This window comes from Nilaparvata lugens, chromosome X, assembly GCF_014356525.2.
Source record: "Nilaparvata lugens isolate BPH chromosome X, ASM1435652v1, whole genome shotgun sequence".
Classification (NCBI taxonomy): domain Eukaryota; kingdom Metazoa; phylum Arthropoda; class Insecta; order Hemiptera; family Delphacidae; genus Nilaparvata; species Nilaparvata lugens.
The window spans coordinates 83809031-83836075 of NC_052518.1; the positions used below are offsets into that span (position 1 = coordinate 83809031).

At 31.8% G+C, this 27045-nt stretch overlaps 1 protein-coding gene across 2 annotated transcripts in view; it reads left to right on the plus strand.

Moving 5' to 3' along the window:
- The window catches only part of LOC111051337 (leucine-rich repeat-containing protein 7), a 128376-nt gene that overhangs the window by 43975 nt on the left and 57356 nt on the right, over window positions 1-27045 (plus strand). For both annotated transcript variants that reach the window (XM_039441773.1, XM_039441772.1), the window contains exons 7-10: window positions 16196-16267; window positions 17810-17891; window positions 19104-19546; window positions 26081-26143. In XM_039441773.1, the coding sequence (XP_039297707.1) occupies window positions 16196-16267; window positions 17810-17891; window positions 19104-19546; window positions 26081-26143 (660 nt within the window). The remainder of the gene's footprint in view (window positions 1-16195; window positions 16268-17809; window positions 17892-19103; window positions 19547-26080; window positions 26144-27045) is intronic.

Consider the following 27045-nt stretch of genomic DNA (forward strand, 5'->3'; position numbering starts at 1 on the left):
CCACAGGGTAGTATCTTAGGTCCTGTCTTCTACAATATATATGTAAACTCAATTTCAAGCATAATCAGAAATGGTGACATTTTTATGTATTCTGATGAGACAGCTTTAATTGCTGGGCATAAAAATCTTAAAATCTTAAGTCTTATAGATAACACTCTCAATGAATTTATCTGTATAAGCACTAATGTAAGATCACTAAGGAAACACTGGGATACATTGAAATCGGAAATAAATGAAGTGCTCTGTAACATTCATGTAATGGTATTAAGTGAAATCAATTTAAGAAAGGAAGAAGTTAATTTATATGGGATTCCTGGATATTCCAATGTTTTTAGGTGTAGGCAGGATGGTCGAGGGGGCGGAGGATTAGGTGTATTTTATAGAGAGAATTTTAAAATAGAACATATAGATTATGATTTCGCATCCGCAGAATTATTATGTTTGAAAATCTATAGTGGGGAAAAATCAATATAATAGTTGCATTTTATCTACCCCCTGATCAGAATATAAATCGTTTTAACGAAGAATTGGAAATATTTCTTGGCATGAATAAAATCAGAAATGAAAATAATATTATAATGATGGGTGACATTAATATATGTTATTTGAATAATTGATATGGAGCGGATGATTACCTGGTTACCTGGGTGTGTTGTATTCTAATGGTCTATATAATAGTATTCAGAGGCCCACTACAGAAGAGTTTTATAGAGTTTATGAGATTATAGAGTTTATGTGTTTGTTTCATCTTGTTTGGACCATGTAAATGTTAAAGTAAACAATGAAAATTCCTATATAGCTTTTATGGTTGAGAATAAAATATCGGATCACTATTGGACAGGGGTGAAAATAAGTTCAATTGAATATCCACTTATAGATAACATAGAGAACGAATATAAAAATATTATTAGCACTAAAAAAGTAAATGAATTAATCCAAAAAGAGAACTGGTGGCCAATACTAGATTTGAGAGACCCATCATATATATATAATGTGGTCCTTGAAAAATTTAACAACATCTATGATAAAAGTACTATTAAGGTTAAAATAAATAAAAGACAAGAACAGAACCCTTGGTTTGAGAACAATATCAAGCAATTGGTTGAAAATAAAAATCTCACATGGCACATCTCACATCTCACATTTAAAAAGTAAATAGGTATATTATAGGTATAAAGTGTTTATCATAGAAGTTATTATTAGTTATGGTAATATTCTTTTATTGGGGAATTCCATCATATTCATGGAATTAAATTTATGAAAACATAATGTTAATATCATTTTATGTGAAATATATTTCTACTTACTCACTTTGTTGAAAACAAAACTAATATATTTATAGTCTGTGTGCTCAGATCAGTGAAGGTGGTCAATTTGCAATATCTATTTTATAGTTTTGTCTAATTATTATTAATCATCACTCTCCTGGCTCTATTCAACTGAAACATTCTATTGATCGAAACGTTGACTGCTTGACCAGTTACTCGAAATTGATAGTTGGAAACCAATTAATCTCTTTTTGGATTAATTCATTTACGTTTTTAGTGCTAATAATATTTTTATATTCGTTCTCTATGTTATCTATAAGTGGATATTCAATTGAACTTATTTTCACCCCTGTCCAATAGTGATCCGATATTTTATTCTCAAAGGTTGAAGAGACATAGAAATAATGTGGAATTAAGGAATCAATTTAAAACACTCAGAAACGAACTGACAAATAAGATTCGTATAGAAAAAAGAAATTATTACCATAAATTGTTTTCTAAAAACTTTAATAACACAAAAAAAAACTTGGGAAATTATCAATCAATTTATCAATAAAAAACGAAAACCAACAATAATAGATTCAATAAAGAGTAATTTTAAAGTGAAAGATAATAAAAGAATACAAAACTTGACAGAAAAATTTAAAAATAATTTCAAATCAGCAATTGAGGACATCAATGATGGGTTGAAAGGAAAAAAATTGATTTAGCACATAGTTTTAATTATGGAAATTATACAGTAGGAGAAAGATTAAGTATGAACTTCAAAAAGATGAACTTAGAATCACTCTATTGGGTCATTAATAAACTAAACAGAAAATCAGGACCAGGTCCAGACAAGATCAAACCACAAGATTTAATCAATAATGTATTCTACTTGAGATTGATATTGATACACTTAGTCAACAGAATTGTTGAGACTGGAGTTATACCACCACTTATGAAGGTAACGCATCTTCAACCAATCTTCTAAAAAGGTTCAAAAAAAGATATGGGGTGTTACAGGCCAGTGGCATCGGTTTCCGTTTTCATGAAGATTCTTGAGCATTTCATAGATGCACAATTGCAACAACATCTAAACATACATAGAATAATATATGAGAGTCAATTTGGTTTTATCCCCGGAAAATCGACAATTGATTTATTAGAGAATATGACAGGTGACATCAATAGATCTTCAAATGAAAATAAATTTGTTATAGCTGTAACAACCGACCTGACAAGAGCTTTCGACCTTGTAAATTATGAAAGCATGATTCAGAAATTAATAAGAATAGTTGTTGGAGGCAAACTACTAAGGTTATTCAGTAATTATTTCGTGGATAGAACTCTCCAAATTTGAATAGGTACCTAAATTAGTAGCAGTTATGAACAATCATGCGGATTGATTCAGGGTGGCATACTATCACCGATTTTATTCAATATTTATTTATGTAAATGATTTCGCAAGCCTGAAATTTAAAAGTAAAGTTATGCAATATTCTGATGATAATATTTTATATATAATACATAAAGATTTAGGAGCAGGGTTGGGTTTAATGCAGAAAGATCTGGATTTGGCAATTAAATATTTCTTTAATAATAGTTTAAAAATAAATTCACAAAAGACTAAAGTAATAGTATTCAGAAATCAGAGACTTAATGTCAATGAGAATGAATTTGTTAAGTTAATTGGTCATAAAGCAGAATGTCTAGATAATCCACACATGAATGGATGTGATTGTCAAAAACTTGATTTTTGTGACAGCTTAAAACATTTAGGAATAATATTTGATGATGATATGAGATTCAGATCACATAATAATTCACTTTTAAAAATAATGAGAGCTGCTCTTTATAAATGTTCAAGAATTAGCTATCACTTTCCCATTACTACTAAAAGAATGATCTACTACTCAATGGTGCAGAGCACTCTCTTCTACGGAATCACCATCCATTATTTAGCACCCAAATATATAAAACAGCCACTGCATAGGGCCGTATAAAGATTAATAAAAACACTTTTTAATGGTGTTGAACGTCACTTGTTCGGCATTATGACGGTGGAAGCTTTAGCCAGGTTCACAGATTTGTCACGTAACTACTATAAGAATGAATATAGAGAAATGAACGAAATAGAATATACATTGAGACATAGAAATTATAGAACCCAGATATATAATAATGCCTATGGTAAAAGAGCTCCAGAATTCAGAATACCATTTCTGTTAGATTCATTGCCATTAGAGTTGACAATGTTACAGAGTAAAAATGACATTCAAACAAAACTCAGAGTGCACTTCATAAGAATAAATCATTTTGATTAGTTTCAGGAAATGAGTTGTGTTTTGTTTGTTGTGTTTATTCGAGTTTATTATGTATTTTTTATTAACTATTCATTATATTTTTTGAGTTTAAAATAATTTAAATTTTTCAATTAAGATATATTATGATTTAATATATATTTGTGTTCAGAGTGAGTAACATTAGGTAATATCCCAGAGCGATTATCTTGTTAATTGTCGCTTGCCAAGTAAAGTCTTTTTCTATAAGTCTTATTTTGTAAGTTAAGTTAAGTTAATTTATGGTGCAGTGGACAAAAGAGAACAATCAGTTACAAAAAATGAAGAAATATAATCAGGTAAATTAAGAAATATAACTATTTTTATTGATTTTTTTTATTGTATGTAAAGGATTATTTTTATATATCCCTTAAATAGCTTACAGCTAGAGGGATACTATCGCACTATTGTAATACTCAAATAAATAAATAAAAAGTTGCAGAGCAACTGTTGCAATCTGATTATAATAGGATTCTTAGGTGCTCACATGACAGAAATTTGGTAATTAATAAGAAAAAACCAGTTTTAATGCATTTTAAATCACCACATATGAGATGTAATGAAACTCCAAAAATTATCAGTCATGACTGCCTCTGTCTTTCTAAATCACTTCAAACTTGTAGTTGTCCATCACTAACTCAAGTTGACGATACCCGATACCTAGGTGTGATAGTTGACAGTAGAATGAGATGGCATCAACTACATCTCGAAAAAACTTCAAGCATTAAGCGCAAAAATATTTTACATGCATAAAACTATTCCGGTCGAATGTCTTCACCTAATTTATAAATCTCTCGTAGAGTCTATCCTTAGGTATGGTATAGATTCATGGGGCTGTGCAGCTGACTATTTGTTGCACAGAGTAGAAAGAATTCAATTAAGAACCCTGAAGTGCATAACATCTCGATTGCCTCTTATTATCAACTCAAATATCAACTTCAATAATCTTTTCCTACAGTTACGTTGAAAAGTGGCCATTGCTGCACTGATTACAGAACGCAAAGAATCACTTTTCCGCTCTAGTGCGGGAAAAATTTTTCTGCACTCCAGATTTGCAACATGGCAACGCAAAATACTTAGTAGGTTATATGGAGCAACAGTGCAGCAAAATGAAAATGAAGTTGGTAACAGTGACTGGGCTGCTATAGTGAGCAGAGGTGCAACGAAGCACAACGCGCTAATTATTATTCATTATATATTATAACCAAGGACAACGAGGACTTTAGGATTTTAGGATTAAGGTTTTTATCAATAATAAAATTACACAGAAAAACATTTGATGGATTTCAGGCAATTTTACCCATAATTACCCACTTTTCATATTCAATGGTAACTGTAGGAAAAACTTAATGTGAAATACGTGCGCAAAGTTCCTCTGCTGCACTCAAGAAACCATTCCGCCCTCGCCTACGGCTCGGGCGTAAACGTTTCTTTCGGTGCAGCAAACTGACACTTTGCGCACTAGTTACACAAATAACTATTCTAATGTACAATTTTTTCACCATACCCTAACTCCAAAGAACTTCTATATTTACAAAATTATAATATTTTTCAAAAATAATATTCAATACAGATCCTTTGCTCCACCATCTCCTTACAATTTAAGATCACCAGTTATATATCAGTTACCTCGATTTAGAAATATATATATATATATATATATATATATATATATATATATATGGAAAAAGATCACTCTTCTACATACTTCCTAAATTATTTAATAAATTGCCTCTGAATATTCGAGATTATTCAAAAATTGATGTTCTTAGCTATGTAATAAATAACAATAACCTCATATAAAGAAACAGCTAGCAGATATTTTGCTGGTACATTTATTTTATTGAGTCATTGCCGCCAGTCAGAGCGACCACTTATGATTATTTCTTGAAATTCAAATTTCATCTCTCAATTTTTCCCCCATGTATGTTTATTATAATTTTTGTTTTCATAAATAGTGAATACTCATTTTTCATGATTTATGATTTGATTTGATTGATATTTTTCTTTTACTTGAGTAGTTTATCTAATTTATTTTCTTAAATCTTATTATTCTAGTTCCTAGATAAGTTTACCTTCCTCACCAACATCCTTCCTTTACATCCTCTTCTTACTTCCCAACTTCCCTTTGCTTGCAAAAATTTTTTTTCTCTTCCTCTTATCAAATTTGCTAATTTTGTTTCTTTTGTAATGTACGATTCTATAATAATTATAAATAAATTATTTATTATGTATACTTATATAGGCACCTACTGAAAAACCTTCGGGTTTAGTGGGACCTCCAATGTAAATATTTTTTTCAATAAAACTTGATTGATTGATTGATTGCATCATGTATGACATCTAGCTACATACACAGAAACGTAAAGATCAAGCCTTGTATCAGTCTTAAAACTCTATCTATAAACTCTATCAGACATAGAGGCAAATTGAGTAAAAAAGTTAAGCTGCAGCCTTTCAATTCAGCACTTCTTAATGAGTTCAAAAGATACCGGAATTATTTATCCACAACTATCAAGTTAGCCAAAGAAACCTACTACAAAAATAAAATTTTACAATCTCATGTTAAGCCAAAGTTGCTGTGACAACATATTAATGAATTATCTGGCTCTAAACCTTGCAAAGGAAACCTACAGGTTGATTCATTTCTTAGCAATAAAAATAATAATAATAATAACAGTAACAACAACATCAATAATAATAATAACAATAATAATATTCATGTCATGATTCTTGTAAGGCTGTAGGTAATGATTCAAACAATTACTATTGTGAATTGGGTGCTGGTTTGGCAAGGCAGGTTCCTGTCGTGTATAGTGAGGTAGATGATCAGGATTATAGGGCCAGAACAAATTTTCGTTTGGAGACTATCACTGAGCAGGATCTGGTGAACTGCGTTAGTGAGCTGAGAGGAGGGTCAGCACACCTCGGTGTGATGATATCACTGCAGATATGATCAATGACTCCTTGGAGTATTTGAAGGTCCCTCTCCTGCATATTGTCAACTCAAGCATATTGCAGAGGGTCTTTCCACATGCCTTCAAGCTCGCCAGGTTGTGCCCATCCATAAGGGGGTGAATAGGGATGAGTGCAGTAGTTACAGGCCTATTTCTCTATTGAGTATCATCTCCTGGAGAGATGTGTGAGACTTCAACTTTGTAACTACCTTCAACAGAATGGATTGCTTATTGATAATCAGTTTGGGTTCAGGAGTGATCTCACCATGGATGATGCACACTGTTAAGCCTCACAGACCAGGTTCACCAGTTCACCAGGTTCACTGATCGTAGTAAAAGGGCTCTATCAGTTTTTATTGATCGTGCCAAAGCTTTTGATTCCTTGGACAGGAGCATCCTTCTGAACAAGCTTGAGTGTATTGGAGTTAATGGAAATGCCTTGAGCTGGTTCAGGAGTTATCTCTCTGATAGATTTCAAACGGTGTCAGTGAATGGAGTTGAGAGCGATGTCAAACGCATAGATTACGGATTAATTCAAGGCAGCACTCTGGGACCTCTCCTCTTCCTGATCTATCAGAATAATCTTGGCAGAGTAAACCTCCAGAATGGACAGATGTTCTTGTATGCTGATGACACTGCCCTGCTGTTTGAGGGACCTACATGGGCAGATGTCTACAATGTGGCTGCCCAGGGGCTTAAGAAAGTCAAGTAATGGTTTGACCACAGTAAGTTGTCTGTGAATGTTGGTAAAACTAAATGCATGGAGCTAGCCCTGCGCACTCAAGGTGATGTTCATGGCAGGGTGCTGCACTTGCATTCCAATACATGTGTTGTTGCAGAGGGCTGCCAGTGTCCAGTTGTTGAGCTGGTCGACAAATACAAGTATTTGGGTGTTGTTTTTGATAGCTGGCTCTCCTGGTCGGCTCACACTGCTTACATCAATGGTAGGCTGAGGAAGTTTATTTATGTGTTCTCTGTGTTGTCCAAAATCCTCAACCATGGACAGTTGAAAATGGTGTACAATGCATTCTTCAATTTAGCATTATAGTCTGGGGAGGTTCCACGAATGCATCAGTAAAGTGTTTGGAAATAACCCAGAAGGCCATTATCAAGGCAGCTCTTTGTGTTCTGATCCATTACCCCACAGAAGCGTTCTTCAATTCATATAAAGTGCTGGACCTGAGACAACTTTTCTATCAAGAACCTTCTTTTGTTTGGTTTTAAAATAAATTTCAATATGTTGCAACCTGTAAACCATGTTTATCCAACTCGATATAGAATTAATGCTGGCATAACTGTCCCCCCTATCAGTAGATCTGCATCAGCTTCCAACCCCCACCATCTTATCCATATTATCTACCAGAATATCCCAACAGATTTGCGTACAGTTTTACCAAGCACAAATATCTACAAAAGAATGCTTACGTCATGGCTAATTCAAACTGGTAGAGAATCTTCTAAAAATATCTTAAGTTCAACCCACACCACTAATATTCAAAAATACATTTCATAGTTTTCCCTCCCTTCTGATATATTATCTTCAATGATCTCCAATCTTATTTTTATATTTGTATTCTCAGTTCTATATTATATCTTCTCTTTAGATCCTATTCTACATTAATTTTTTTTTTATCCTTATATTCTTCTCTTACTCTCACTCTCTCTCTCTCTCTCTCTCTCTCTCTCTCTCTTTCTCTCTCTCTTTTGGTAGAGAGTTAGTGGGAAGAATACTTCGAATATTCTTTCCGAAGAATGGACATTGATATGTCCAAAGCTCCGCCAATTTATGTAGATGCATAACAATATTATCTATTTTATCTATAGTTATTAGGGATGGGTATCGAAAGACAAAACATCGATGTTTTGAACATCGATGTTTTTTTTCATCCTAACATCGATAAGTGAAAAACATCGAACAGTAAACATCGATGCTTTTGAACATCGATGTTTTTAAACATCGTTTATCGCCCTACGTTTTTATGGATGATACTGTACTATTAGTCCAGTCAATATAGACTAGGGATGGGTATCGAAAGACAAAACATCGATGTTTTGAACATCGATGTTTTTTTTATCCTAACATCGATAAGTGAAAAACATCGAACAGTAAACATCGATGTTTTAAAACATCGTTTATCATCCTACGTTTTATGGATGATACTGTACTATTAGTCCAGTCAATATAGACATAAAAAGGGGGTGTGCTTGCAATTTATATTGTAGTTCTGATTTTTTAATATATTATTTGGGTACATAAGAGAAGTCCAGAACCAATTTCTTCATGCAAGATTTCCTTGTGCTAGATACAAGATAGCCCAAAAACCTCGTATTTTCGGTTCATTTTCCAGTTTTCAGCTATTTCTGCCAAATCTCTCCCTGATAATATAATTCTGAAAAAAATGAGATCACTCGGTACTCTCTATCTCCAATGAGTACTTTGTTATAATTTTTCAAAAATGAGTAAAATTTGAAGAAAAAATCAATTTTGATGAATTTTAGTTTTTAATCAACAATATCTTCCGATTGTTACAATTTAGATGTATATTTCAAAATCCCTCTAGGCGTATTTTTGTGCTATACAATCTAAGATCAGGTAGAGCGCTCTATGTCATATAGATTTCCAGGTACACCCGACAACAATGCTCCTTGTATTGTGGAAAACACCTAATTTTCAGCTTCAACCATCATCACCATCTACTTTGTCCTCACATTGATATTTCGCACAAATGACATACGTTCATGGGTAAGAATCACCCATTGGATGCACTTAATTTCAGTATTTCCTAGTGGAGGCACGCTTAAGGACACCTCAAGGATCAAAATATTTCAAACACTTATAATTTACTTTTGACACAATGCTCAGATTTCATCTTACTACACTTCATTCTTCTCGGCTCGCCAAGCCGGTTCAAAATCATGCATCAACAGTCAAATTCGGTCAAAAAATAGAAAATTTATGGTTGAGTGTAGGTACTTATTCATATTCAATGCATAAGATATGGCCAATTTCTATATTCAAAGCTATGTATCTCGGTAACCCCTTATTATAAAAATTATTACATGATCTTGAAATGTACAATAGAATTTTCTATTTCATCTGCTGTAAACAATTCATGAAAAAATATGTTCGTGAAGTGAGATTTGATTGTTGAAAAAAATCCGGAAATTGTAGATATTTTTCTCATATTAACGGTTTTGGCAGTTCTATGATAGCGAAAAGTGATTCAAGATGAATTTTAGGCAACTGAGCTCGTAGAGGATGAATTTATCTACAATTTGTAATCAATCGTAAGTTTCTATGATATATCAGACTCGTTTTAGAAACTCTTGATCAACAGTAAAATTATGAAAAAAATGTAAAAACTGAAATCGCCATTTTTAAAATCTTAACTTTAAAATTGTTTTGGAATCGAAAGTATTATTTATTGGAGTGGGTAGAGGGGGACAATTTTCACATTCTCACTAGATTTGGAAATTTTATCAGAAGTATTTCACAAGACATGCAACTTCGAATATAGAAATTGGTCATTTTCTGTGTATTGGAATATGGGCTTAAGTACACTCAACAATAAATTTTCCATTTTTCGACCGAATTTGACCTATTATGCATGATTTTGAACCGCCGTGACGAACCGAGAAGGATGAAGTGTTGTACGATGAAATCTGAGCATTGTGTCAAAAGTTATGTGTTTGAAATTTTGATCCTTGAGGTGTCCTTTAAGCGCGCCTCTCCACTAGGAAATACTGAAATGAAGTGTATCTTACGGGTGATTCTCATAGAACATAATCTCAAGAACTTATGTCGTTGTGCGAAATATCAATGTGAGGACAATGTAGTTGGTGATGATGCTTGAAGCTGAAAATTAGGTGTTTTTCACAATACAAGGAGCATTGTTGACAGGTGTACCTGGAATATGAGATAGATCGCTATACCTGATCTCAGATTGTAGAGCACAAAAAGAGCTTCTAAAGTGACTACAATTTTATCTGGAGCTATTGTTCCAATATTTCAACAGTTACTAACTGGAATCACAGCAATTTTGGACTTGTGGTATTCAAGTAACAGTCTTTCGAATAATTGAAGTCAGGTTGTGACTAAAAAGATACATCGTCAACTCTAGTTCACAAGATTTGTCATCTTAATGGTTTAGTCTGAAACCTCTCGAGATATCCTTGAGGATTCGGTCTTGAAATTTCACCCTAAGCTAATTTTAGCAATCATTGATACTCATATCGTATTCATTCAATACCTGATAGATTTTTTAGGAAATGAAGATCGATTGAGTTTTATAATATGGATATCTGCATTCCTTACAATACGAGGACCTCTTTTCCAGAGCTAGATTAATTAGTGTTAAACACATGTTGAGGAAATAATTGTAGTAAGAAAAACTCTTTCTTCCTAAGAAACGAAGAATCCGACCTCTTATTCAATTCTAAATAACTAACTATCTAACCTTGACACGGGCCACAGAAGTAATGTAAATCTTCAAGAGTATCCAACAGTCTCACATAAAAATACAGAGAGCCTGATTGAAAAATAAAAATAGCAATCTGCAGGAAATCAAAACTTATGCGAGATCTTTCACAAGAGTGATCTTTATCCACAAAAAACACTAAACAGAATACTACACTAAATATGATAGAGATAATGATTGTAATTCTGTTACTATTGCTTATTGCTCTCAAGATAATCCTCTTCAAACAAAAAAAAAAACTTTTTGTTTAGTTGAGAAGTTGATATTGTGGTAATTATTCATATTGAATGAAAAAGACTAAGAAATTGTCAAAAAACCACTGATTTATTGATAATTAGAAAGACCGGTTTCGGTTATTACACCATTGTCAATCTCTGATAAACTGTTTATAAGAGTAAACTGTTTATCAGAGATTGACAATGGTGTAATAACCGAAACCGGTCTTTCTAATTATCAATAAATCATTGTTTTTGACAATTTCTTAGTCTTTTTCATTCAAAAAAAACTTGTATCAAATTCAAAAATTATAATTGTTTTTACTTTTTAGTTGGGAAAAACATCGGATGACCGATGTCTAGGTAAAACCATCGATAAGTGAAAAACATCGAACAGTAAACATCGATGTTAAAAACATCGATGTTTGATGTTGAAACATCGATGTATCGATACCCATCCCCAATAGTTATTACAATAATTTGTTTTGTTTTTTTTCATATTATATACAGCTCAATAATTATTTTCTTAATTTATATTTTGTAAATTCATCTATAATTTTGCTGTATTGTAAGCTATTGTATATAAGTGTATAAGCCAGTATATATTGTAATCTACATAAATAAAGTCCTCAATCAATCTCTCTCTCGTTCTCTCTCTTTCTCTCTATGTATGTACGGTATGCATTTGTATGTGTAGGCCTATACATACATATGTGTGTGTGTTTATTTTTCTTCTTAAAAATAATAATAAACTATTACACGGTGCAGTACTTGATCAAAATATAATTCAACTCGGTCCCCGCGCACAGGCACAGCCCATACGGGGACCTTCCTCCTATTTAACAGTTATTTGTGTTAACAGCAATAATAACTATCAATGTTTATTAATTTAACAGTCACAGTTTTGTTGATCATGGTCATGTATTTTTAGAAATTATATTTTATATACATTATAATATCAACATAGGCTACTATAGTGAGGTCCACATTATAATGGCAGTGTACAATTGACAATACTGTTGCTGTCCTTTTCTATCATACAACAAAACAGATAGCACTATCTCTCTCTCGCTTTGCAATGTTGTCTATTTGCCAGAATATTTTATATTCACTTTTGACTGTGACTGTACAAAACTGAACAAACCATATTCTCAGCCGCCATTGTTTTCTTCATTCCATCAAAATACTTGAGTACACAAGTCGTATAATTGATTTAAAATGTATTTTTGAAACAATTAAATAATTTTTAAACATTACCTTATGAGAAACACAAATTAAAATACCTGAAATGACATTTTAAAAGTTGATAACTAACCATCCTAGACTTCATCCATGCTTAAGTTAGCCTACCCGTATAGGTTAGACCTACTCGTACCGGTATAAATAATATTGAAAAGTTATTTCAGAATTAATCCATCGAAATTACTCATTTTTAAATAGGATTTCTATTTTTCTATTATTTTTAAAGGAAATTGAAATAGAATACCTACCAAAATAACTCAATTTCTGTTGTTTTGAAATTCAGATTGTTGTATCACAGCTTTTTAAATTAGCCGCCATTTCAGGTTTGTATAAAAATAAAAATCTGATCTCAGTCATGAAAGCAAATTTTTGAATCAAATTATGAAAAAATATATTATCTTGATCAATTTGACATTAAATTGATTATTTTATTAGGGAAATGATAATAATTATTAGATTGAATTTAATGGGATGAATTGAGTAACAGCTGTGTACAGTCAGTGGCAAAATGGAGAGACTTGGCAACGTTTTTCTCCTATCTTTCTTCACTGCCATTATAACGTGGACCTCACTATAGGCTCATAGTCATGTTATAATTCTGTGTATATTTCGAGTTTTATTGCTGCTATAACATGTATTGTGTTTTTTTTTTTTTTTTTTTGAGGAATAAACAGTTTGATTTGATTTTGATTTGATTGCTCTAACCATAGATAAGGAAAAATAATGCAAAATCAACTCTCTAGACATTAATTATGAACTCATTATATGATTTCTATGTAAAAAATATGAATATCATTAAAAAATAAACTTTCAAATCAGTTAATTTCCATCGTATTTACGTATTTGTGCTAAGAAAATTGGAAAGCCTAATTTATTGACATATACATTTTAAATACGCTAAAAAGCAAAAATCTAAAAATATCTACATTTAGATATAACAGTGTGATGGCTTTAACACTATTGTAATATTCAACTAAAAATCTGAAATTGAATCAATAAAATGAACCCAACAATAGATTTTAACTCATACAGTATATATAAGTTATATGCATAATAATTATGCTGTGTCTTTGAAAAACAATGAAAATTTATAAATTATATTTATATGTAATCAGAATATTCAATGGTTCTTAACAATATTGTCCTTCATAATAGTGTTATGAATGAGGCCTTTGAAGGGGCAGCAGTGGCAAGGGGTTTCTGGAATCTTCCAGTGTGTTCCGGTCGACAGAGTTGTCAACCAATGGCAAACGCTTCCTAGAACCTTCTTGTAAACAACGTGGCGGTGGCAGGGGGGCTACTTGATCATTCCTGTGAGTTCACGTCTTGTTGCAGGGAGTCATCGATCAAATGACAAGTGCGTTCTGGAACCGTCTGCTAATCAACAATCACTGTGATTGGTCGGGCGTGTTCGACACCTCCGGAACCCTCTCGAAAGTTCTGTTGCATATATAAATGGTGCATGTTACAGTCGGGAGTTCAGTTGACAGACTACAGTCGTATTGCTCGTTTCTTCTCTTATCGTGACAGGCTGGGGATAGTGATAACTGACTTTTGTTTAGTGAGGTCCACGTTATAATTGCAGCGTTTGATTTGCAATGGTATTTCTATCCTTGTCTATCATTCAACAAAGCGGATAGCGCTTTCGCGCTTTCTCTTTCTCGCTTTGCTCAGTTGCCAGATCGGCTTTTAACAATGTAGAATTAATTAACAAAATATTTCATCGTATTATGAAATCATTGAAAAATATAATTGATTGTTTCAAACGAGAATGAACAGCTAATGTTACATCAATAAACCTGTATCAACTACTGTCTATAGAAGGCATTTACAAGACAGAGGATCGGCAATGTTGTTCTCCTATCTTTTTCCACTGCCATTTTAACGTGGACCTCACTATAGTTGCTCATACAGTTTATTATTGTTGGTGACAGTTATTCTTGAACAGTTTGTATTAAAAGCTTGTGATAATTCTGTGTAATTTATTAGGTAGTTATCAGTTTATAGTTGTTTCTAGTTTACCTCCGTATGTTATAGTATTGTAAGTAATAAATCTAATCAGTGTAAATCACCTCAAGTGTTTTATTAGTGTAGAAACCCGCAACAATATTCAACTAATAATATAATTCTGAACTCATTGACAAAGTAGCTCTGTAGAAAGATGCCACTTTCGACGATTTGGAAAACGTTGTCAACGTTTGGTCAATAGAATTTTTCGGCCAGGGGTGGTGGAACTCCGTGACCCCATTCCTGAGTAAAGGCGTGTGCGTAAGGTGCCAAGGTGGGTCGAAAATAAAGATCGAGTTTACCGTCGTCCCAGTTTGTCGCAATAGCCCAGTTTGTACAATTTTTTGGTTGTGCTTGATTTTTGCGACCTCAAAACATCCATTTAAATTGAAAATTTAATTATATAAACAAGTTATTAATATTTATAATTTGAAGATAATATAATTGAAATTAGTTTTGCATTTTTATTAAGGTGGCATTGAATTTTGAGGTTATGTAAATTCTGTAACTTTCCCTCTCTGTGCATTGTGTGGTGGTTGTGAAATGTTTGAGTGAGTCCATACATAGTTATTTATATATCTAGAGTGAAAAGTACAACTTTTTCTCCCTGTGGGAAAAAGTTTGAAGCCCGAGGCGAAGCCGAGGGCAGCAATTTTCCTGAGGGAGAAAAAGTATTTTTCGCTCGTGATGTACACAACATTTTTCCTCCATCTACATTTTTTTTATAGAAACTGCAAATAAAATCATTCTAATAACTTACGTATTGGTGACAATGATTCCTAACAACATAACCTAAATCTGAAACCTAAAAACCGGTCGTCTGATTGGCACTGCCGATTGCGCTATCTGTCGGCAAAAGTTGTTACAATTATATCAGCTGGGCAGCTACCAAAAATGGCTGACTCCAGATCACGCGGTTCAGATTTGAATTGCAGATCAAAAATATTTGTTGGCTGGTATTTTGAATAGAATAAAATATTTTAAAAATTGTATAAATTTTTATCGTCTACTAATATTAAGAATATAATAATTATCATACAAACATATATTTCATGAGTTGATCAAATTTCTGGTTGTGGTATTGAATTCAGTTGACTCAATGACAGACACCTCTATTATGCTTTCTCATCTGAGCTTAGACCTTCTAACCTATTACAATGTAAGTTTCAAAATAGAGATGCTCCCCATGTTATTTAAATAGAGTCACTTTTACTCCCTAGGGAGTTTTTCTGTTTTTTACTACCGAGAGCGAAAAAGTGACACTTTAGTATTAGGTTTCAGGGAGTAAAGTAAGTACTACTTTAGACAGTAGGTGGAGGAAAATGTAATTATTTTGTATTTAAAGTTGAACTCTTTTCAATTTTAGATTTGTCTTGTTTTATTTAATTATGATTGAATGTCAGTTTTCAAATGTTCATGATCATTATTGTATTGAATTTGAATGATTCATAACTCGTACATTGATTACAAACGCTGTACAGTAGTACGTAGTCTATTTTTAATGTTCCTGAATCCTATTAGAGTAATAATTGATGATAAAAATAAGTTTCAATAAAAGAATAACGTCTCAACTCCCATTATCAATTAGAATTCCATTATTAAAAATGCCATTCATGAGTTGTCATTAATAAAAGCTAGATGAATTCTTGGCTATTTGGTACATTTTTTCTAGCAACTAATGCTTTCTTTTCATTTCATCTATTCTAGAATGAAAAGAAGGAAAATGTTCCTGATCGCACATCAAGTTCTATAAGAACAGCTGTTGTAAGACGTCCAGCCGTAAGTTTACATTTTTTACAGAATTAAATGTTTTATCTTTAAATAAATGGGATTAAAGTTAGGCTAAAGTGCACATCCAGTGCCAACATACCTGTCATAAAATTTTTGGTTGATATCGATTTAGTATGTTATTTTGAGCACAAAATCACAAAAATTAAACGGCGGTCACTATTGTTTTTAAAATAAACTAAGTTCAAAGTAGCACTCAACTTAAAGTTGAGTTGATCAATATTGCTGCTTATCAGATCACATAATCTATTCACTTGGTTTTGTTCTCATAGATTTGATGATTTCAAATATGAACTAATGGAAAATATCATGTGACTGGCTGTTCAGATGTCAGAGTTTTTTATTTGTAAATTTATTGGCAATAATAAGTTGCAATACTGGTAGATTAAACAGGCATCATTCGCACAAATTATCTTCAATTCCCAATAATTTTGACCAAACGTAATGATACATTCAGGTATTTTTGAGCCCGAAATTATCAAGTTATTCTTTAGATAATACAAGTTGAATTCTTTAGTTTAGAATCATAGTAAATTCAATTCAGTTGAATTCTATACAAGTTTAGAGCACAATTGCATATAATTAAAATAGTATAAACATAAATAATAAGATAGATATTGAAATTTATTTTGAACTTCACAATGAGAATAATCTTCTATCCATCATAGGCTACCAGATTTTTTTTCAAGCAGAAATTAATATTTTTCCAAATCTGAATAAATGTCAATTTTGTTGTTCTCGAAAATACATAATCACAAGACTTTATTTCTAAGAGTAATACTTTCTACCATAGAATAACCAATCTATATCCTCAACAACTTTCCTAGATTACATTATGTTCCTACTGATGGATTGAAAAATACATCCATAAGTTGCTTCTTATTGATTATTAATGTGTATTCATGCGGTTTTGTGTCCAATGACCTGCATGCCGTCCAGAGTCTGGAATTTGATTCTACTCTGAATGAACAAATTCAGGTCGAGTAGAACTGTATAATAGAAACCCGAGTCTGAAAGGCAACAGAAAAGTAGATCAATTCCGACTTGAGCACTTACTTGTCAGACAGTAATTTCTGCAAACTCTTTGGCGTACGGATTTTTCACTTTAAATGACCTCGCTTCAAATAAAAAAATAGAAATACCTTTTCCATTGATCAAGTTTCGCACTAAAACGTTTAAATATTCTTCATTAGCTTCAGATTTTTCAAATATTGCTTATCAGGCTAATTTGTTTGTGAATTTTTACAATTATTTTGTTCTCTGTCAAACTCGGATCAAAATTTCAAAAACCGTTGGATACTGAAATCGTTTTTACGAAGGAGCTGCCATAATAACATCTGCATTGAAGTGATTGCGACTACTCTTGCAAGCGAATTCGTCAGAACACATTTTTGTCTGAATTTACATCCACAGTAAACGTAGCCTTACAAATTAGCCATTCGCTCAAAAATTGTTAATTTTATTCTTATGCAGTTCGCAATATCCGTCCATTGGAATCAGACTATTTTTCATTAACTTTTTATATTTCTAAAGGTATCATCAGAAGGGGAAGACGATTATGTAAGCATCACCCTCCACAAAACTTCAAAAGAACTCTCCGATCTATTGTCGAAAGGTAAGTTTTATTTTTTATATCGTCATCTCTATTCTTCATCTTCATCCTTCAATATCTTCACTACACTATGTAAACCATGGAGTACCAATTAATCAAATTCCAAACGACGATGCCAAGTAATACATTTTTATAAGTTAATTATTGATTTGAAAATTCATAAAGGAATTTATGCAATTGTGCGTATAGATAAGAGAGTAAAAACACCAATAACTTGTTATAGCCTTTCTTTCTCAGATCAAGGCTTTGATCAGAAAGTATTTACTTTTAGCAGATTTTCTTGAAATATTCAATATTTCAACACAAATTTATATAATTCTTTATTCCTTCAAAAGATCACATTATATTTTGAATAAAACAAGCTTAGACTACATTATATTTTGAATAAAACAAGTTTAGACTACATTATATTTTGAATAAAAAGTTTAGACTAGGGACAAAATATCCGTGTTTCCAAATTGTGCGAAAATTCAATCTTCTCATGCAGACCTATATTACTGAATATATTCAAATTGACAACTCTGCAAAGACTGTGTTGTCAAATTGAATTTATCCAGTCATATGGGCTTGCATAGAAAGATTGAAATCTCGCACAATTTGGCAACACGGATACTTTGACCTAGTTTCAACTTGTTTTATTTATTCAGAGTATAGAAAATTTTATTGATTATAACTTTGTAACGTTTATAGGCTAGCTATGATGAGTAATAGTGAAGTTTATAGTATGGTAAATATTCATATTTAATAAAAATATTTTTGATTGCCACAACCATTTATTTATTGAAATAGAGGAACTAGTTTTTGTTGTTATACCACTGTTAATCATGAATGAAAAACTATAACTAAAGAAGATGATAGTGGTGTGATGAGAAAGACTAGTTTCTCATTATTAATAAGTGGTTGTAATAATCATTCCAATTCTTATATTCAAGATATCAACAACAGTTCGTATTTTTTTTCGGGTGGAAACATGGCGGAGCGGCGATGGTAGCTTGAAGATTGATGGTGTTGCATTTTATGCATGTAATTAGATGGAGGCTCTCTCTGGTGGCCAATAGTGCAGAACTATGTGCACTAGCATTAACATGGATTCATTGCATTCAACACTCTCAATCTTGAAGCTAACTTCGCCGCTCCACCATGTTTAAACACTGTTTGAGATTCCATAAAGATCTACCATATTCGAATCTCATTTTTTTGCATCTCACTTTTCAGGTAACAAAGAAGAAAGAGCTATCACGAGATCAGTGAATGACTTGCTATTAACAGATTTATTCCGACCTATATCAAATACTGATTCAGCTGACCTCTCAGTTGGTGAAGATAAACCAGCTATAAGCATACGAAATAGTGAAAACACTAGTATTGTTCCCTCTAGAACTCCCAGTTTGCGAAATGAATCTTGTATTTCTGACAATACAAAAATTCAGGTTATCAATGACTGTAAAAGCTACTCTTTTCGTGATAATTTTGACGTGATGGAAATCCATTTGAGTAGTGTCAGCCAAGAATCGACTGATACAGCGAAGTGTGTGTCTGATCCAGAAGATGGTAGAAATGGAAAATTTTGGGCGTCAGTTGCAATGTGTACACCCAGAAGTCAATCGGTCGATTCTGCATCAGCTTGGACGTTTGGTCGTCATCGCAATGCAACTGTTGTAAGTATACAATCAACATATTCTAATTAAGTTATTCAACTATAACAATTCCATAAAAATAGGATCAAGCACGGTCCTAAAAATTGCCAATTTCCTCTTAGTTTTACAGTAATCTGCCATCTTGTTTTTTTTATAAAAATTCGACAAACTGCTAATTTTTCTCACAAAAGTAAAAAAATTAAAGTTGTAGTGTCTCCATATTCTGTAAAATTAATTTTTGCTATATCAAGGGTGTCATTCGTAAGTGTCATATCTCAATTATTGTGCGAGTATTTCAAATTTACGTTATTTGTGTTTATTATCTAATATTAACATAATAACATTTTTTTTTTACATATTGCCAAAAACCTAACCTCGCTAACCTATTATCGTCGCTTACGTAACTACAAGGCTAGGATGAAAACACTAATATATATATATATATATATATATAAAGCTTTTTTAGACTTAATATGATTCATGGCTGGCATATACATTTAATAGAGAATGAGTTACAATTTACAAAATAGTGTACCCTGGTAGGTCTACAAAATCAACTGTATAGTTTAACACCGTAATTTTTTTATTAACATTATGACATTTACAATCATGAACAATATTTCAATTGGACTACTGTATATACCTATATACTTTCTTCAAAGTTTAGAATCATTAAAACTGCCTGTAGTGTTTTGAATTACGGTATGTGTTTCCTCTGATCCCACAACTGTGAGTAATTGATAAAGCAGAAGTTATTAAAGATAGTGCTGTAATTCGAATAGCAGAGCTTCAAAACTGAATGAAGTATGAACATATCAGTTTTTGACATTATATTTTATATTAATATATATTAGGTAGAAGTAAAATGACACTTATTCTTTCACCAATTAATCTATTTACTCACCCGGATAAGTAAGAAAGTCGTGTTTCAGTTGATTCGTTGTTGATTATCCATATTTTTTACCAATATTATTACAATGTATTGTATTTTGATAACTTTAAACTGAAAAAACACATTCTTTTGGTGTAACGACGACCGTTTAGTGCTGGTGTTGTACATTCTCAAGCCAAACAGAAACTCGAAACGGTCGTCGCCACACCAAAAGAATGTAAGTGTTTTTTCACTTTAAAGTTATCAAAATGAAATATAGTTAATGTTCAACCTTCTACAGGCGCACTAAGACACTACCTCCGTAAACTCGGAGGTGTAGTGGTGACGGAGACCGTAATTGAAAAAAATTTCAAAGACGACCAATACGGTATGCGCTTTTTCAAGAATTGACAGAAAAATGTTGAATACAAGTTCAGTTATAAGGGTCTAGAAATTCAAAATAACTAAACCTTATTGACTTCTATATCGCCCAGAATAGGCGGTTTTTCTGCTCTTACCAGCGTTTTCTTATCTTTTTAAAAATTCAAGAGAAAATTCTTACGTTTGGTACAAAATTTCAGGTACAGGTAACTTGAGGTGTATTAGTTATGTAGGCTATTGAAAGGGCTTAGAAGGTGTGCTAGAAATTGGCGTTCCCAGTGTTTATCTGTGTTTTATCAGGATTTTCAAAACCAAATGAGCAGAAAATGTTCAAATTTTTAGCATATGAAATAACAGTTCAAGGAATGAAATGACAAATTTATAGCAACACTGAATTGGGTTATCAATTGCGCTATAATGATACACCTGCCATTTAGCAGATAATATTAACTCAGCTGGGGGACTCTAGCCTTTGCATGTTAGAAGAGACCATCATAAATATTAATATAATTTGTGCAAGAGCGCGCGCTTATATTATGCATAACCAAGCGTGCAGACGAGAAACGTACAATATCTAAAAAGAGCAAAAGGAACACTCACACTGTAAGCGTGCACTTGGTTGCGTTCAGTGTGAACAACGTGTTTCAATAGCATTTTTCAAATTTTGTTTTTCGGGTCATTCGACGTAAATTTGCACATACCCATTCAATGTGATCATACTCTTATTCTCATGTATCAGGATATTATTCATATTATTACTGTTGTGACCAAGAATAAATCTTTCAAGTAGTATCCTACCAGAGCGTCAATAGACATATCATTGGTTCATTAGCACTATTGAAGAATATACATCGATTTTTCATGATATGACATGGTCTTACATATGATATAAATAAAAAAAAACTCTGATATCTCACTCTGCAACAAATTATTGTTTACTCTGTATCGATCAGCCATAACCCATAAAGAACACTTTACTTACCGGTACTTACTTCCGATGAGTAAGATGTATTGCTCACGGTCTTGGATCGGGGAATCGTCAAATTTTCAAATTGTGTCAAACTCTCTTTGTTAAGAGTAGAAACAATTAGATAAAAATTATGTATATAAGTTACTGGATCAGGCTGAATATTGAAATCCTTTACTGAGTAAGCTAGCAGTATAATCATTGATCACATATTTTCGTTTATAATAATATTGTTAGAAATACCGTACTGTATGTTCTGTTTTAATACTAAAGATAACCTACACTGCAAAAGTTTTCTATTTCAAGGCATTCTTGTTATGATTTGAGAAGAATTCTTATTCCAATAGTGACTTATATAATAAAATGAGTGATAGCCTACCAATTTACCTTTTCAAAAAAATTATGTTTAATCTAAAAATTTCTTAAATCTAATAAAGCTATAAAAATATTAGCATACTACAAAAGCCGTGGTTGTAATTCCTCTCGTAGAAATTGAGCAATACTGTAATCAAAATTGAAAAAACAATAGGTAGGCCTAATTCAAAGCTCAAGCAACTCAACTTTACACTATATTTTTTGACAATAATTGAAATACGTGTTTGAATTTGAAAAAGCTAATTTGAATATGAATATGAATGAATGAATGAATTTTATTTGCCAAAAACAAAATACAAAAAAGCTTTACAAAAAATAAATATAAGTATATGCTACTGCACTTAAACCAAGATACATACATTTATTTAATTAGATATTATAACGAAATGATATCCTTTACATTACAAACAATAGTTTTAAAATGAAGATTCAATTTATGATCACATGCATAAGTACAGTAGGTGAGGCAAAAACACCGGCAAAAGGAAGATTCCTTGTGCGCCAGTGTGAGTCGTAAATCAGCTTAATCAGGGATGTAATATATAAACTTGAATCTAGCGTATGAAGTGTTCGAAAATATAATTTATAATATGAAGTTGATTATTGTATAAAAGTCAACGATTGGAAATAATTCAAGTTTAGCCATGCCTCTATGGCTCTTCTTCTGTGTTTATTATTTCGGAAATTATTAAGTGGAAATTCACTTTCTAGTATATTTATGAATTTACTGCTAATGTAGTAAAGTTGCCTTCTAAGAAGAGCTGAGTTGGTGTTATATATGTCATATTTTCTTATTGTATTAGGTCTAAGATTATAATTTATGTCATCGGCTAGAGGGAAATTATGCTCGTATTTAAAACTGTAATTTGTTATGCAACTAAGATATAACTGTCGTATAGTTTTAACATCAAATTCACTGAACAAAATCTTACTATCATAAGTTCTAGGTTTCTTTAAAATTGTCTTTATGATGAATTTTTGTATTAGAAAAAGGTTTTTAAAATGGGTATCGAAAGTCCCACCCCAAACTATCAAACCATATCGCATTAGGGATTCTACTAGTGCCGTATATACCTGTTTGCATTCTGAGAAAGAAAGCACATTTTTCAATTTATAAAATTTATAAGATAGGTATTTTAGTCTCTTACATAGGAAGTTAACATGGATGTCCCATTTGAGACACTCATCGATCCATATATCAAGATATTTGAGGTTTGATTTCCTATTAATAACAGGGCAGGAACATCTATTAATGTTTGGTTGATTTATTGAAGAACAGTTTGAATGGATTTTTAACTTATATTGATTGTTAGGTTTACCCTCTCTATTTGCTGAAAAAGCTATGTAATTGGTTTTTTCTACATTTAAACTCAGAGCATTAGAGTCCATCCAGTTCTTCACAATTTTCATATCTTGCTCTGCAACAATGAAAGTATCATTCCAATTATTTTCTGAAAATATAATCACTGAATCATCAGCAAAAGATGAAATTCTCCCATTCTTTAGCTTAATATTCAGCAAATCATTTACATAAAGAATGAAAAATATTGGTGAAAGAACAGTTCCCTGGGGCAGGCCGTAAGATGACAGTTTCTCTATACTTTTATTGTTATTTATTGTTAAAATTTGGAATCTATCTTCCAAGTAACTTCTTATAAACTTTAATGAATGACCTCTGAAACCATACTTCTCCAATTTGTTGCAAATTTTATCATGTGGTATGGTATCGAAAGCCTTAGATAAATCCAGATAAATCCATGAAGACTGCAAGTGGTTTTTTCTTGGAATTTAACATATCTGTTACATTGTTTACAAAATACACTAGCGCATCCTCAGTACTTTTGTTAGGTTGGAAACCATATTGGTTTTCATTAATAATGTTATTTTTTTGTATGAACTTCATTATTCGTTTTTTAAATAATTTTTCAAATATTTTGTCAAGGTTGCTAATTAAGCTATTTAAGCTATTTAAAACAAGGGTAACCTACAAATTGGTTAACCAATAACTAAGAATATTAAGAGAACTCAATGATTACTACCCTTGAAATTCATGATGAAGGATAAAAATTGTATTGGTAAAATAAAATAACAACCCTTTATCCGAAAAAGTAGTTATCATTTGAATTAATAACGTTTATTCATGAAAAATTCCATTCGACATAGGGATTTCAATGTAAACACGGGTTGAAGTGTACGCTTTTGAACAGCTGATCGGCTGTATGTTCTGGCCATGTAGATCTAGTAGGCGATGCTATTATCTTTAAAACCTAACTGAACAGAATCTTTTAGGTTATGCTCATATACTAGACTAGACAAATTGAAATTTCGCAGTATTGAAGCACTACCTAATTCAAAACTATAGTCTATTTTTAATTTATAGTTTTTGAAATTATAAAACAATAAATGTATCCTGTTTTTCGTTTTCGATTGTAATCTTCATGCCCGGTTTCTATAACACGTATCAATTTTAATAAACCAATAAAGTTGAAGCTCTATCAATCTTTAAAACATTTCGTTGAGGTAATTTCTATTATCATTCGTATTTTTATTAAATTAAATTATATGCAATTAATTTTGAATGTTAAAATATTCATTAAAAAGCAGTGAATGCTGTTGTATTTACTATTTGAGGTTATGACCGCTTTCTATATAGGACGCTATTAACTATTGATATAATATTCAATGAAGCTATCAATAGTATTGGTTTCTATAAAAAATTCCTTTATCAAACCAATGGGCCGATAGAGGTCCTATTAAAAATTAAATGAACATCAAATCAACAGCAGATTTTCTAAGCCCGTTTTGTTATAAACAGTAGAGCACTGATCTGTATTCAACGACAATTTTTCAGTCAAGTTTACAAAGTCGGTATATAAAGATTGAATGAATTTCTAATTGTAATAACAAAAAAGAGATTGAAATTAGTCAGCTCAAAACTGTACGCTGTACTTTATCTGTAAGCTGTTTAGACATAAGTCCTCATTGACAAAATAATCTCCTGGAGTGTATGTCTATGCTGTATGTCCACGTAGTCTTAGCTTAACGAGTATAGCCTCAAAATGTGTGCAACATTTCTTCGCTTTAAAATAATTATCATATATTTTATTAATATTTGAACATTCAAAATGTATCACAATAGTATTAAAAAATACGTTGAAAATGAGTATAATGATATAAATGACTTCATTCTTGTAATGCTTCTGAAATATGATGTAACTCCAACTTTAATGGTCCATTAATTCAATGATCTATTCAACTATTTAACAAGACTTCAAAAAACCGGACATTATAGGATAATAATATTATTTCATGCTCATCAATGTTTGTTTCCATTACGAACTGCTTGTTAATAATCACTTTAGAACAACTGAATTACGACATAGCAGTCAAGTATTTATAAATAAAAGCTATTAGCTTCTACTCACATTTGTGGAGCCCTCACGTTTTGGGCCTAGTGTCCGAAAGCGCTCCACAAATGTGGATATTTATGTATAAATACATGACTGCTATGACGTAATTTACTTGTTCAAAAGTAATTATTTCATAACCTAGATTTTGACATTTTATCAAAATTTGGAAGAGGCTTTGGACACTGACCGTTTCTTGTATCTTATTAATTTTATAAATAAATTGATCAAATCTCCAAAGCTTGATACCAAAGGCAACTTTACGATGAACAAATCAATATAGGTACATGAATTCGATAAATATCCTCCAGATATTTTACTTAAATATATTTTAAATTAATAATAGATTTTCAACTAACTCAATTATCTCATTATATGATTTATTATATGTTAGATCATTCAACAATAAAATGGAAACTCCCCACCCACATCATATAATATATACATGTCATTGTTCATAAAAACATCGTTTAACCTTCTCCACATGTTCCCAAATATTATTATTCAATAGTATCTTGAATAAGTTCTCTAATTGAAATTTGAATTTATTTCAGATAGAAGTAGTTGTGGAACGAGGTCCTGAAGGAATTGGCTTCACTGCAACTGTTAATAATGATGTAAGTCTTCAACAAATAACATCATTTTGCATGTTAGTTATAAGTATAGATTATTCTGGGATTATAATTATTTTGCGTTTAAAGGAGTGTTGCAAAATTAACTAGACTTTGATTCACTAGAGCATACTATATTTGGTTATTGTTCAAATGAAACTTAAAATTTTGTGCATGTTGAAATTTATTCAGTCTTCATCAATTCATGGCTCAAGTATCTCTGTAAAACTGCTAAAAGTGTTATGACTTAACTGTCTGCTATGGCTAAAAGTGATATGACTGTCCAAGACATGAAATGAATCATGTATGTAGTATTTTAGTTCATTAATGGTCGAAAAAATACATTGGAGTGATGTCTGGTGATCATGGTAGCATATTTATATATTAGGCCAATCATTTGTCGTTTAAATAATTGTAGGCCTGGCATGGGACATGGAGTTTTTTTTGTGCTAACTGAGCTGATTGACTGACGGTCTTGATCAGGCTCATTTCATCAGAAACTAGGTATAAAATGGCAATTGTAGAACAAATTACAATTGATGATATAATTTCTACAATAAGCACATAATGTCTCATTAATATTGAATGTGTAATAATATTGTAATAGTCCAGTCAAGAAAAAGTTGGGAAGACAATTTTTGAACCTGCAGTTCTGTTTAGTGTAGTAAGAAGGTAAACATATCAAAAGTCCCCATCCCTACCCCCTGTGCTAAGGAGGTGGGGGTGGGTTAAAGGTACCATCTTTTTGTTTCTCGCATAAAACTCAAAAACTATGTATCCTGAAGACTTAACTGTAATTTGAAAAATTAAAGCTTACATAATTTCCTACAATATTTATTCTATAGCTTTTTTTATATCTCCTCTAGTTTTCGAAATATCCTCTCTTGAAGGTGTGACATTTTTGAAAA